Raw genomic sequence first — 14,355 nt, forward strand, 5'->3', positions numbered from 1 at the left:
TACTCGTTAACAAAGCAAGGAAGCAAGACGAATGGCTTTAACCGGTTTTAATTGCTAGCAAGGGAGGCTGGTCGGAACCAGGCTCTTGGAGCTGAACACTCCTCACCCGTCTCCTAGCTAGCATCAAATAAAACAGCCTTCCTTGTCACCTTTTATTGAAAACAGTTACAGTACACACAAGCACTACCCATTGTAAAACCCCCCTATGGTTCTAAAAGATAAGGTACTATGTGTGTATGTGTGTGCACGTGTATGCATGTGTGTGTGTGTATATGCATGTGCGAGAATGTGTGTGTGTGTGTGTGTGTTTGGGGGTGCATTTGTGTGACCTTCTGACCACAAAATGGTCATAAAGGCAGGAAGCTTACTAAACAAGAAAAAAAATCTTCACATAGGATGTGCCTATAATAAAACACTACAGCCTCCCCCACCAACAGACTGGCTGGAAGGGTGGTCAGAAACAAAGCAATGTCTTTGATCCTACAGTTTACAGTTTTTTTTTTTTGTTTTTTTTTTGTTTTTTTTTTTCCCGCCGCTAGGACACATTTCTCAATACTTAAGTCACTTTTGCAAAACTCTTCACACAATTCTCCTAACTGACCTTCAGCTTGGCAAAGCAGTTCATTTCACATTCAAAATGCACTACAACTACCAAAACACTTTATTCAGGTCTCAAATAAACTCATTCTTCCAGAACAGTAGCAAAGGTTGACAGCCGACAAACACACTTTGTCACCCACAAAACAATGACCTAAAAATCACTAACAACATGTAGCATTACACAGTGTTTTCTTGTGTAAAACAAGGACACATCTCTGTTTATAATTTCAATATATGTTACTGGAATGAATCAGACATCATGCAGAATTCGTTAGTATTTGTTTATGTATTTTTATTTTTTTGCACTAAGTAATCCCAAAATACAAGAATTTGTATACACACCATCCACTGATACACATACAATAGTAATGCTAATCTACTCGGTCTTCTCCATTTGGCCACAGGTTCTCATCCACATCACATCTTATGTCATCTAGGGCAATACACCTAGGAAAGAATCTTCTGGCATGCCTGATCCATCCCTGGCAATCTTCTGCTGATATCTCCAGGCATCCAGCATTCATTGCATCCAGGAGGGACATTTGATCATGTGGATGATGGTCAGTAACCTTCCACCGCCATGAGGAAAAGAATTCCTCTATGGGGTTGAGGAATGGAGAGTAAGGTGGGAGGAAAAGAGACTCCATTCTGGGATGGGCTGCAAACCACTCGGTGACTGCACGGGAGTGATGAAATGCCACATTGTCCCATACAATTATAAATGTTGGCCGATTCCTTCTCTCCGCATCCCTTTCCTCACCTAGCACAACCCTTCCATAGAGATCATGCAGGAACGCAAGGAGCCGTTCAGTGTTGTATGGCCCAATTAGTGGTCTGTGTAACAGCAGTCCATCAGTGGATATTGCTGCGCACATTGTGATGTTGGCACCCCTCTGGCCCGGGACATTCACTGTGGCTCTCTTCCCAATCACATTCCTCCCTCGTCGCCGTGCTTTGGCCAAGTTGAAACCTGCCTCATCCACAAAGATGAAAATGTGGTGTGTTTGCCTGCCTTCAATCTCCATGACTCTCTAACATAAATCCACAAGGCAACATAAGCTGTTACAGCAGTAAATTTGTAAAAATTGTCTTTGTGTGTGTTTGGTTTTGTTCAAAAACAGATCTGTATTTTATTGTGATCTTACCTGGACATACTGGTTCCTGAGTTGCTTGACATGTTTAGAGTTCCTCTCAAAAGGCACAGTGTACAACTGTTTCATCCTGACCTGATGTTTTTTTCAGGACTCTAGAAATTGTTGTTATGCTTACACTGTGAATATTTGCGAAAGTAACATTGTCTGCCAAGACTGTGTCTAATTTCAGTGAGTTTTATCCAATTGTTTCTGATGACCATATCAACAATGGCAGTTTCCTGCACATCAGTGAAAATCCGTCCTCTCCCTCCTGTGTGAGGTAACCATTGAGTCCTAAGCAGAAATGGAACAACAATTAAAAAAAGCTTTTTTACTTCTGAAATGTGCAAATGCCCTTGCAGAATACAAGTTACCTGTTGGTTTGCCGGAAAACTCTAACAATAGATGCCACTGTAGAGCGTTGCAGATTTGGCTGCACTCTCATTGAGTGACCATGATTTACTACATGATCAATTACAGTAGCTCTGATCTCATCTGAGACTACAGCTCTTGATCTTCCTCTTATTCTTCTTCCACCACGCATACGTATTCCTCGCCCCCTCCCAGCCACTCTTCTTCCTCTTTCAGCCACTTCTCCATTTCTGGCTGGGTCCATGTTTACATCACAAAACAAACCTATTCAGCAGTTGTCTCCTTTTGTAATGAAATTGAAGGAGTAACACCTGTGTAGATGTTCATCTACAATGAGAATCAGCTGTGGCTGGTTAAACTGCATTTTTAGATTTAAAATATGTTTCAATAAAATATTGCTGTTGAATTTTGCTGTCTTATTCAGTTTTGCATTATGTTATTGTTTTGACCATAAGTTTAACAGTTTTGAAAACAGTATGTAAGTACATGCAAAATGTCCTGTACGTACAAAGATTTTTGGCAGTTGTTGTGTCTGAGTGAGAAAATAATTCATGAAATTTGAGAGATGTAGTCATTGAAAGCATTTTGTGCCAAAACAATGATAACTGATCCTCAGTTTAGCCCACATAGACTTCTGTTGTGCTCACTGTGTGAGGAGTTTTGCAAAAGTGACCTAAGTATTGAGAAATGTGTCCTAGCGTCTGTAAAAAACTGTAAATGAAGACTTACAAATTTAAGTAACAAAATGACAACATTTAACAATTTGACTCCAACAGTTCCCCCCTTTTTGTCAATTTTGTACTTACAGTTTTTTCTGAATGCTTAAACCCTAACTGTGATTCTTATAGCACAATTTCTAAAACTATTATGTACATCGGGGCAGAATAATCCCCTGATCTGTGCAACGACTGAAGGGTGGTCTAACCCCTGAGGTTGAAGAAAGAAGAGCAGAGAATCACCCGACTGGAAGACACTGGTAGCTGCAGCAGTAAAAAGCTCCTTGGACAGAGGTTCTAGTCTGAGTATGTTTGAAGGGTATAAGGTAGCACCAAAACAAAGCTGTGGGAGAACTGGGGAGTGATGGGGGTGTCATGTGTACCTACTATTGTTGTTGTGATAATAGTTTTTCTTGCATCTGAACTGCGCAAACACAGAGGTCATCTCACATATGGTTCACCCGTTAAAGGGGGACAAAGGGCCTCAGGGGTAAGAAGAAATGAACCCTGCAACACTGGATTGCGGGGTGTAAGTGATCTCTTTTGAAAAAGACACACATACAGATACATCCACCCCTTTGTCACATCTGGGTGGGGGTTAACCTTGCATAGTGGTGTCAGTCAACTCTTGTCAGCTTTTACCAGTCCAGTCAGTTCCCCATTTTTTTATTTTCACTCATTCATTTATTCATTCATTCATTTATTCATTGCTGAGAGTGGAATCTCTCATCACATTTTGTTTCCACCCTCAGCAATATGGTGCCATTTCAAAAAGAAAAAGAAAATAAATTATACTGGATTACCTCGCTGAATGCTTTTAGACGGACTCGCTTTCTAATTGTCCCAATAAGCGACTTTCTCCTGAGCCCATTTTAATGTGGAGAAACTCACTTTGCAACCGTTCCCGACAACATGCTGTGTAGCTCTACCTGTTCAAATTGTTCAGGTGACAGAAACAAACTTTCAGTGCACTATGAAAGTAACAAAATAAAAAGGAAAAAAGAAAAGAAAGGCCTTGTTAAGTCATGACACATGTTCTTCATCCCAGGAGGGTAAATCATACCAAACCTAATTGGCAGGTTCAACTTTCTAACAAAAGACAAATCATCAGCCAAATTAATCTCAAACATTCATCCATCAGCCACACACAACATAACCCTGTTGTCTTATCACATAATGAGTTTCTTCTCATGTAACCAAATGTGTGCCATGTTAAAACTTCTTCACACACCTCAGAAACTCAACAATCTGTTAGCCCACTCAGCTCACTCATTCAAGACCCCTCATCAGCATTCTGTTTTCCCCCATCTATGATCCACTAGTCTATGTATCACTTCTCAACCTACTAAGTGACTTGGACAAGATGACAAACAGAATCACATGTATTTAATGCATTTTCTGTTTGTGTGTGTGTTTTTGTGTACCTTACTCTCACCACTACTTAAACAACACACATCTCCCTATCTGGGTTTTGAACTCTCCTTTCTTAAAAACAGAAAGTGAGATGGTAGTTGTTTCAGGCTGGGAAACACCAAACACTCTTCATTTATCTTAGCCTTTTTTCATCAACAGCACAACTATTTTCTTTCTTTTGTGTCCACTGGGGTAGTTGGTGACCTGCAGAATCACCTCTGCCCCAGCTGGGGCAGAGTTGAGAACTGTGTGCATGACTGCACATATGACTGATATGCTAAGGGATTACCTAAATAGATGATGTAAGATCATAGAGAACATATTCGGGTGAATGATTCATTCTTAGGGAATGTGACCTATTTCCTTGTATTAGTAATGTGGCTCAGTTCAATCTGTTAGATAGTCTCTGACAAGTCGGATTTTTTCATACTTCTCTGCTCTACCACGCCACTGTGCCATTTCTAATTCACCTTAAATTGACATCCCAATTCTGCTTTAACTCCCTCTGACCCTCTGTCCCATTCCTTTTTGTGTCCTGAGGATACTGATTTCACTTTTTTATTGGTCACAGCAATGTTTTCATGAGTCTGTGCCTGTCTATGTCATCTGCGTTATGTGCCTCAATGGAGTTTGTGTCACCAAAAATAAGTTGAAATAATGATTCAAACACACACACACACACACACACACACACACACACACACTATTACAGCCATTTCTGTATGTTCCCCTTAAAGAATCATGACAGCATGAACACAGCGTCTGTGCAGTGTGATGATAATTGAGTTTGGTAAAAGATGGTACCAGGACTCCCCCAGCTTTGTCCTTTGATGAAATAAGAGTGGAAAATCTCTTTAAATTGACTAAGACTAATACAAGTCTAGGGCCTGATAATATATGTGGCCAGGTGCTCAAAATGTGCACTGAGAAATTATGCAGAATTTTTTCTTATATCTTTCTCTCATAACTTCAGAACAGCAAGAGACACAGGGACTCTTCTATACCTACTGCTATTGTTATGCTCAATAACATTAAACCGTATGTGACGGTTCTAGGTCTTTTTGACCCAGCATCTTCTGTTATGGTTATATTATGGTTTTGGTTCTGATTCTTAGTTGTGCTTTCTAATTATTGTTATTATCATCATTATTATTATTATCATGTTATTGTAGGTTTAGTTTAGTGTCTAGTCATCCCTGCCCATGTGTGCCCTCTGTACTCTGTCAGTATGGTGTCTCTGAGTTCAGTCAGTGTATTTCCTGTTTTACTTTGAAGGTCCTTGTCTGACGTCAGTGTATTCTGTTTTGTGTCTTCCCTGTCTCATCACGTTAATTAGGTTCAGCCGTGACTCCCTCCTGTGTGCTGTTTTCTTGTTTCCCTCTGAGTATATTTATTGTGTGTTCTCCTGTGTTCATTGTCGGGCCGTCTGTGTTCCTCCGCTCATCATGTTTTTTTCCCTGAATTTTATGGTTTCAGGTTTGTTTACCAGTTATTTCTCAGTTCTGTCCGTGCCACCCTCGCTTTTGTTTGTTATCACCCACTGTAAATAAAGCTCACTTGCATCCAAGCCAGTGCCTTCATTTTGGGTCTATGTTTTTTGTGTGATTTTAGATCAATTGTGGTAATACGGTATATCAATGAAAAAAATACCTGTAAAGTAAGACATGTAAGACATGTAAGAATGATACCAAACACAGGCAGGCAAACAGTTTTTAAAGGTGATATATGAAGGTAAAATCAAAAATAGTCAGAAATGGCCAATTTTATGGTGCCTCTATTCTGAGTGTCTGTAAAGGTCCTCAGTCATACAGGTCATCATAGTCTAAGGAGCTTCACATTTTGGACAAAGAAGACAGATGGTTTGAAAGAGGAGTGAAAGAACCCATCTATGTCCACTGTGCTTAACATATTTGTGCTTAACATTCACACTTCAGTGGATGCATTAAAGACTGAATTGGGGTTAGTGAGGATATTTGGCATCCATTCTGGAGCAGCCAGGGGTCAAACTACCAACCTTCGGATTAGTATATGACCTGTTCTACCTGAGCTACAGCCACTCCATTGACCCCTACATCACAACACAATACAAAATTTTTGGTTTAATTAAACGTTGGTGTTATAACCTCAGGATAAAAATGCTCGGAAACTCAAGTGCCAGTTTTAGGACGTTTACTGACCACTTTTTGAAACAACCACAGCTAGTCGCACACATACAGGAAAACTGTCCCACACATAACATTCCGGCAGGGAGAACCCTGAAAAACCTCTGAAGGTTCCGGGGTGCAACGCCCCCAAACATACATTAACAACAACACTGTCTATAACAGTTAGAGCTTCAGGTCATTAAGGCTAAAGGAGTATTTTTAGTTCACTTTTTTAAAATTGTTAATCCAAACTTACAGTTTATTATTATTTATTATTATTAATAAAAACATTACAAATCTTTATAATAATATTTTTAATAATGATATATAACACAGGGTACTTGCACATACAGGCTACTTGTGCCTTATAGTGTAATTATTTCATTGTTTCCTGCAAAAACCTGCGTTATTGCCAAATTGCACATAATAACAGGGTATTTACGCCTTATTCGCATGTTGCATTATAAAGTGTTACCGTAATAGTTTCCCAAATTGAGCAAAACAAATCTTCCCTCTTATTTTGGGGATAGAAGTTTTTTGAAATTAATCTGGGTTATTTTGCTTTGCCACAAGAACTTCAATAATTTTTTTCATCCAATGCCCAACAATGAATTGCATGGGCAATGACTGTAAATAAACAGTACATTCATCCTCACTGCTTCTATTCTTCCTGATAAAAAAAAATATATGGGAAGGTCTTCACTGATTTTATGTGTCTTATTAGGTTTCTATAGTTAGCTTCATAAAGATGTGATACAATATGTGTATCCATTATACCCAGGTATGTGAATCCAGTCCTACTGAAATATTTTTTTTCCTTCAATTCAGTCAGACATTCACGCGCTAAAATCAGGGTCAGGTATCCATACATTTGTCCACATTCAGGCTGGACCAGTGATGGGATTAGCATGATTGGTTGTGGAATCTAGAGCGTCTAGAGCATCCCACAGTTTATAATGATACTTCTCCATTACTGATTATTTTGCTTAATTTTAGTTAATTTCCTGTATCATCTTTTTAAGTGATATAATTAAAATGTTCCTGAATGGCCATCCGGCCCGGTGGGTCGATGGTGATTTTTTGTTTTTACGGGCCAATGTTTTTTTTTTTGTTTGTTTGGGTTTTTTTTTTTTGGGGGGGGGGGGGGGGGGGGGTATAAACAATGAAAAGTGGTGGATTGGCCAATTAGTCATGATCAACTCTGGGCTGGACCAATTACAGGCAAGGAGGCCGGATGTGTCTTTACGCTGTGAAGCTGCATCTTCTTTTCTCATTCTCTCTCCCTCCCTCTCCTGTTATCTCACCCAATTAGCCGAATGGGCATACTTCCTTACATGTGGCAGTGGCAGGTGTCATGGACCTGGGTCGTGCGACCCAGTGTTTTGAGTTTTAGTCTATTTTGATGTTTATTGTTTGTTTGTTTAGGTTCATTAAGTTATTCTAGTTCATTTGTTATTATATTACCCTTGTGTTAAGTCTCCCTTGCCCTTCATGTGTTTATGTTTGTGTGTCTTATGTTGTCAAGTTCATGTTGTCGTTTCTGTCATCTTCCCCTGTACTCGCTCTCCCTGGTTCGTGCGCCTACCCGTTATGTGTCATGTCATGTGTGTGTGCCTCTTGTTGTCTAGTTCGTTTCATGCCTATGTCTCCGTGTTTCCTGTTTTATTTTGAAAGAGTCTGTTCTTTGTTCACTGCATTTAGTTTACTCTCCCCTGTGTTGTCATTATGTTTCATTCTAGTCAGCTATGTCCCCATGTGTCTCCACTTCCCCTGATCACCTCGTGTGTACTTAGTCCTCAGCCTTGCTGTGTTCAGTGTCAGTATATTGTTTAGTCATAGTCTTAAATTCTCAGTAAGAGTCATAGTTTCCTAGTCTATGTTCAGGTTTTCCCTCAGTTACTTTGTTGTTGTTTCTTCCGTGAGTTTTCGGCCCTAAATAAAGGCTCGCTTTTTGTTAAATCCAGTTTTTGTCTCCTCGCCTCTGTCTGCTCTTGGGTCCTCAACTCACTCCACACGGTCTGCCCCGGCAGTCCGTGACAGCAGGTCCTTAATTAAGGTGACGGTACCTCGCCTGCAGCACTCCACTTGGGTAACTATGGCATGCTAGGCCAAGTTCCTTTGCAGTGAAGGCTCAGTGGATCTTGAAGGACGTGTCACGCTGTGAGGCAGGAGAAATGGAGAATGACACAGCGGTACTATGTATGGTACAGATGTCTTGTCAGACACTGTGGAGTGCAAGGTCCTTGGCTTTCCCATGAAGCTCCAAGCAATCACCTGCTTCACATCAGATATAGCATAGGTCTCAATCATGTTGGTCGTGCTCTTACAGTTTTTTCTGACGGCTTTAGCACATTTTTTGTAACTATTGGCTATTTTTGCAAAACTCTACACACAAATAAGAAAACTCTTCACCCAATCAGCAAAACATTGTAGTTTTCTTGTAAAAGCGAATAACCCTTGCTTAACTCTCCACACCTTTGTAAAAATGGTATTTTTGTATCCAACAGTTAACACAAGCCATCACATTAATAAGCACACAATGCACCAACTACACACTGATGGTATGAATAAAAAACACATCTGGCTTTTGCTTTCTCTGTACACAAGGTAGGCTATGTCAGTTTGAGCTCATACTTTTGTCATAGATCCGTAAGCATAGAGGGATCCAAACTTCAAGTACTGGTGTTTATTCACATACATCAAAACAAACACAAGTGTTTATTTCCAAGCATAGGATTATTTGCAATCGCCATATTGACTATATGGGTTTCTTGGTCTGCAGTGAACATGCTTCCTCTGCCCCCAGCATCTGGTCATCTAGCAATTCTGTAAAGTAACAATGTCAGTATTTTTACGTCTATGGTATTGTTGTGTTTCTCATTGGCATACGGCAGTGCTACAAATCTTGCAAAGTGACTGTACTAACCGATTCTCATTTCAAAATGTCCTTATGATGCTTGCTACAGTGTAGCGGCTCGAGTTAGGCTGAACCCGTTGGCCAGCTTCCCTCAGGGTCATTCCACGGTTGATTACATGGTCCACTATTGTAGCTCTGATGTCATCAGCAATTCTATTTCTTACTCTTCATACCCTTCCTCTCCCCCCTCCTCGTCCTCCTCTCCCCCCTCCTCGTCCTCCTCTTGCTCCTCCTTGTCCTTGTCGTCCTCTTCATCCTACTTCTTCACCTCCACATCCTCTTCCTCGGCCTCTTCTACTTCTCACTCTTCCTGTTCCCTCCATTGTACTCCACACACAGAGCTTACCTGTATTATAGTGCTTAGGCTGATTGCAAAGTGAACTAATTATCTAAAAAAGTTTTCACATGTGACAGTGTGCCAGACAGTTGGCAAAATAGTGTAAATAATGGCCTTAAATGTGTATAGTTTTGCTAGGAGTGCGTTGATCATTTGGGAATTGAGTGTAAAGCAGTGAGTTGTGTTTACAGTTCTGCAAAAAGAGTGCTGTGCAGTGGATTGTAGCTACAGGTTTGCAAAGTGTGTGTTACAAAATGGCAAACTGAGTGCAAAGCGGTGTTTGTGCTTTTAGTTTTGCAAACTCAGTGAGTGGTTTTGCTATAAGTATTAATAGTTTTAGAAATTGTGCTGTAAGAATCACAGTGAGGGTTTAAGCATTCAGAAAAAACTGTAATAATGACATAACTTAGCTTGAGTAACACCTGACTGCTATTGGTTGGCCCACATAGCGAGTCTCAGGAATGGAACTCACTAAGCAGGTGCTTTCCTGCAGCACACTCGTGGAATCAGAAGCTGTAGCATCTTGGCTGGTATTGACATCACGAAGAACTTCAAGGCATTGTAGTCCATGTTTTACACTTGGCTTTAAGGTTACACTTAGCGGCTTAATGATCACAGGTACTGTACATCTCCAGCACCTCTTATTGGCTTTGATCCACTCTGTGTTCTTCTCATTCAACAAGAGTTTGGAGTTACTGCACTGTTTCAGGTAAGGCTGCACAATATCACAGAATGGGCAGTACTTTTTTGGCTTTGCTTTTTAATTCATCCACTTGGGTCAGATCCACACATGTGGAACATAATTAATCACACCTAAATGGACCCTGTCAATTTTGTACACCACATTATATTTGCACACATACTTGTCCTTTTATATTTATATGTATATTTATATTTATACCTATATAATCTTGGATGAGTGCAATGTTTGACCTGATCATCATGTTGGAGGTGGTTCTTAGCAAGGTAGTCAACCAGTTCTGGAGGTATGACAGCAGCTACATCAGTGTGGACAGTTACACTGTTTGTATGGGTCTTTCTCTTCCATCCTCAACATATAAGGCTAAAGCAGTTGCTCAGATTCGGCTCCAAATGATTCCAAGGTTTTATGAAATCTGAGCTGCCTGCAATCCCGCCAGAGTGTCGGGTCAGAGCAGAAAACAGTTCACAAATAAAGTTGTCATTCTTTATATTTAAAGTTGAGAAATGTGCTTACATCTACGTGTGTGAAGACAAAAGATAATAAAACAAACCAATTAGGAACTAAATCGCATCATAAACGTAAAGATACAGCATGTTCTCCTGCCTGTTGCCGGTTCGTCTGCGTTCCATGGTGTTCTGTTCCTCTGTCTGCGTCTCTCTGCCCCGCATCCCGTTTCTTATGATCTCAGGTTTGTCATTTAGTTTTCCCAGTCTAGGTTTTTTCAGTCATTCGTCATACCTCACTGCCTGTTCTGTCACTCCACTCCTTGTAAATAAACGTCACTAGTATCATCAGTCTACTGCCTACATTTTGGGTCCTTTCTCCCTCCAACACCACACGGCTCGCCTCGGCAGCCGTGACAACATCATCATTAGGGGATCCTGAGTACTTCAGATCACAAACAACCTTGTGTCACCGGGTGGAAATGGACAAGTTAACTAGGTTTTTATCTCGCATGAGTTGCTGTGTTTTATTATTGTTAATATTTTAATATTGTATAGTGTTTTATTCTTGTTTTATTGCATGCTTTTATTGTATTTATTGTAGACTTGTCCAGGAGAGACTCCACCCCTCCCTGATTACTAACTTGGCACACCTGGGAGGTCACAGAGGCCCAATAAGAGGAGAAGGGGAGTAGCAGAGATGGCGGAGTAGATGGTGGCAGGCAGCAGCGTCGGTGTTGGTGCGGGTTGGTCTACCAGTACGTGGAGAGGCAGTGAGAACTGTGCTGCTCTGGAATAGCTTGCGGCCAGAGGACGCTGCGGTGACCGTCGCTGCCCCTCTCTTGACAGCACCTCGGAGCGGAGAGATTGACATGACGGCCGAGGACGCCGCCGGGTTTTCCTTGCCCCGCTCCGATTGACTGGATTTTAATTCCGTGGCTGACGCCACTGGACTTGTAGTGTGTTTATGTTTTATTGGTTTTTATTGTGTGTTCTCCCTGGCCAGGGTTGTTTTAATTGCTTTTAATCTTTTAAACGGTTTTTGTGTAATAAATTATATTTTAGTGATACAGTTTTTATACTGTTCTATTCCCTTGGCTGCTCCACTGCTCCGTCCATTTTTTTGGAGGGTTTCCCTCCTTAGAATAACATCTGTTAATCCACTATTACACTTGTACAATAAAGAGAAAATTACAGACTCAAACTGGTAGAAAGTAGCAGAGCAAGGAACAGGGATTGAAGGGTCAAGAGCAGGTGGTGTCATCTGAGCCCTGGCATCATTCACCTTTTCCACAAAGAAATTCAGAAATTTCCCACGTGCTTCAGAGGAACGTTCCATACCGTCAGACTGAGGAACATTTAGAACAACATCAACCGTATTAAATAAAACACAAGGTCTAACAGTTTAACAAAATGATATTTAACAGATACTTTATTTTGGCATCTTTCACAGTCCTCTAGCATTTGAAATGTCATATGGATGTTATATGTATATATTCAGAAAAGCAGTTGCTATTCTTCCGCCTCAGCCTAAAGTCCGGGAAGAATTAAAATAAGCACAGATAGGCGGTAAGAAAAGATGCTGGACTCCCTGACATTCACCCAGGTCTCTGTTACGTAGAGGAAATAGAGGGTATTGAAGGTGAAGGCAATTGATCTTTCTGAGTTAACTAACTTCTTCCAAACCATCCACGTGCCTTTTAGATATTCCTACATGACTGCTCAATTAAGTCCTATCATTAATCATGCCAATACCACTCTGCCTCTAATCATTAGTCATTAATCTCGGTCTCTCTTTTACAGCATCTCTTTGTTCTGTCTTTCTCTCCTCACCCCAAACCAGTCACACAGATGTGTGCCCCTCCCTGAGACTGGTTCTGTAGGATGCTTATTCCTGTTATAAGGGAGTTTTTCCTTCCCACTGTTGCTTAGGGGGGTCTCTGTTTTCTCTGTATTTTTGTAGTGTCTTTACCATACAATATAAAGTGCCATGAGACAACTGTTATTTTAATTTGGCACTATATAAAATTGAATTGAATAAACTTAAGTGTCATTGCTGTTTGTTACAGAAATGTTCCAAAAGGTGACGTAATGAAACATGGATATAAGAAGTTGGATATTGTATTTATCAATGTTAGAAGGAAGTGGAAAAAGTGTTGAAATGAACAAAAAGGAATAATGTCTGGTTAATGTGGGAATTGAGATATCAACATACATTAGTCTGATAGAAAGTGAAAAGAGCAAAGTGTCTTGAGAAGAGCATAGTATTCAGCAAACACGGCTGAGTCATGACAGTGTAAGGAAGTGAAAGCTGAAAAATTTTAAAAGGGAAACAACAGAATTCATAGTGGGAATAGGTCAGAGAAGAAAGTGGCAGAGAGAGAGAGACAGAGTAAAACAGAGAAAGGAAAAACGAGAGAGCTAGTGTGCTATGCCTGAGGACTTGAGGCTCACACACAGAGCACAGTGCTGACAGAGAGACAGCAGGAGAGGGGAAACTATAGAGAAAAATGGCTTCACACTCTGTGAGCAGCCACAGCTTTTCACAATGATTGCTACTGTTAACACAGGGACAGTTCTGCAGTACACAGATAACAAGAGCTGAAAACGGATTAAGAAAACTCAAACTGATCCAAGATTGAAGAACAGCGGAGTGGAGCTGGACAAACAGAAGCCCACAGGAGGTAGAGGATAACATGAACTAAAGAGACAACCTGACAAAACCAAAACATTTTCAATCCCTAAAAAAAAACAAAAAACAGACACACAGGAAGGAGACTGTGGCAGCTTTCTTCAGTGTTTTTTTTTTTCAAACAGCCATAAATGCCTTTTTGAAGACAAAACTTGAAGAAGCCGAAACTCTGGAAGAAGAAAAGGACTAACCCTGGAGTATAGAACTAATATTCTGCTCAGCAGCAAAGATGCCAAAGTCCTCCACCCATCTTGGTCAACCTGGATCAGCAGGTTCTAGAAGTCCCAGCTTAAGAAAAGAACAGCAGTTCAATCGCTCGTGCATGCTGCGGATTGGAGAGAGGCTGATGAGGGCAGGCAGTGAGAGCAACCTGGTCCAGAGACCCACTCCAGTGCAAAGTCAAAACCAGACTTCCTCATCTGGATTAGGGCAAAGGTCAAATGGCAGGACACAAACTTCAGCCCATGAGGACAAACTCAGTAAGTGTACAAGAATAACCTCCAGCAAGGGTAGGAAGTCTTCCCTCTGTTAATCTAACTGAATGCTTTAATAACAAAATGTAACAAAAGTTATTCTCCAGATATATTTCACAAAACTGGTTTTAAATTGAAAAAAGCAATGACTTTAATGTATTTTACCAACCATCTACATGTCCTCTTTTGCTACATCCATGAATCTCCTCTGAGGTCTTCCTCTTTTCCACCTTCCTGGCACTCTATTTTCAACATCCAATATATCAACTATCCCTTTGTTGTATGGCCAAATCCTTTCAACCTTGCCTCTCTAGCTTTTCTGATTTCACTTCTAATTTTGTCAACTCCGGTGACTCTCAATAAAAATCTCAACGTCTTCAACTCCACCTACACCACCACCTCCAGTTCAGCC

At 40.6% G+C, this 14,355-nt stretch overlaps 1 protein-coding gene across 1 annotated transcript in view; it reads left to right on the forward strand.

The window, feature by feature from the left end:
- The first annotated feature begins 13,253 nt into the window (after positions 1–13,253).
- LOC146367023 (sickle tail protein homolog) overlaps positions 13,254–14,355 on the forward strand; it is a 99,932-nt gene continuing 98,830 nt past the window's right edge. Inside the window, exon 1 of the mRNA XM_084911911.1 lies at positions 13,254–13,949. Within this exon, the coding sequence (XP_084768037.1) occupies positions 13,700–13,949 (250 nt within the window). The 5' untranslated portion in view covers positions 13,254–13,699. The remainder of the gene's footprint in view (positions 13,950–14,355) is intronic.

Source organism: Perissodus microlepis, chromosome 18 (assembly GCF_051167445.1).
Source record: "Perissodus microlepis isolate ML-2025 ecotype Zambia chromosome 18, ASM5116744v1, whole genome shotgun sequence".
Lineage (NCBI taxonomy): Eukaryota > Metazoa > Chordata > Actinopteri > Cichliformes > Cichlidae > Perissodus > Perissodus microlepis.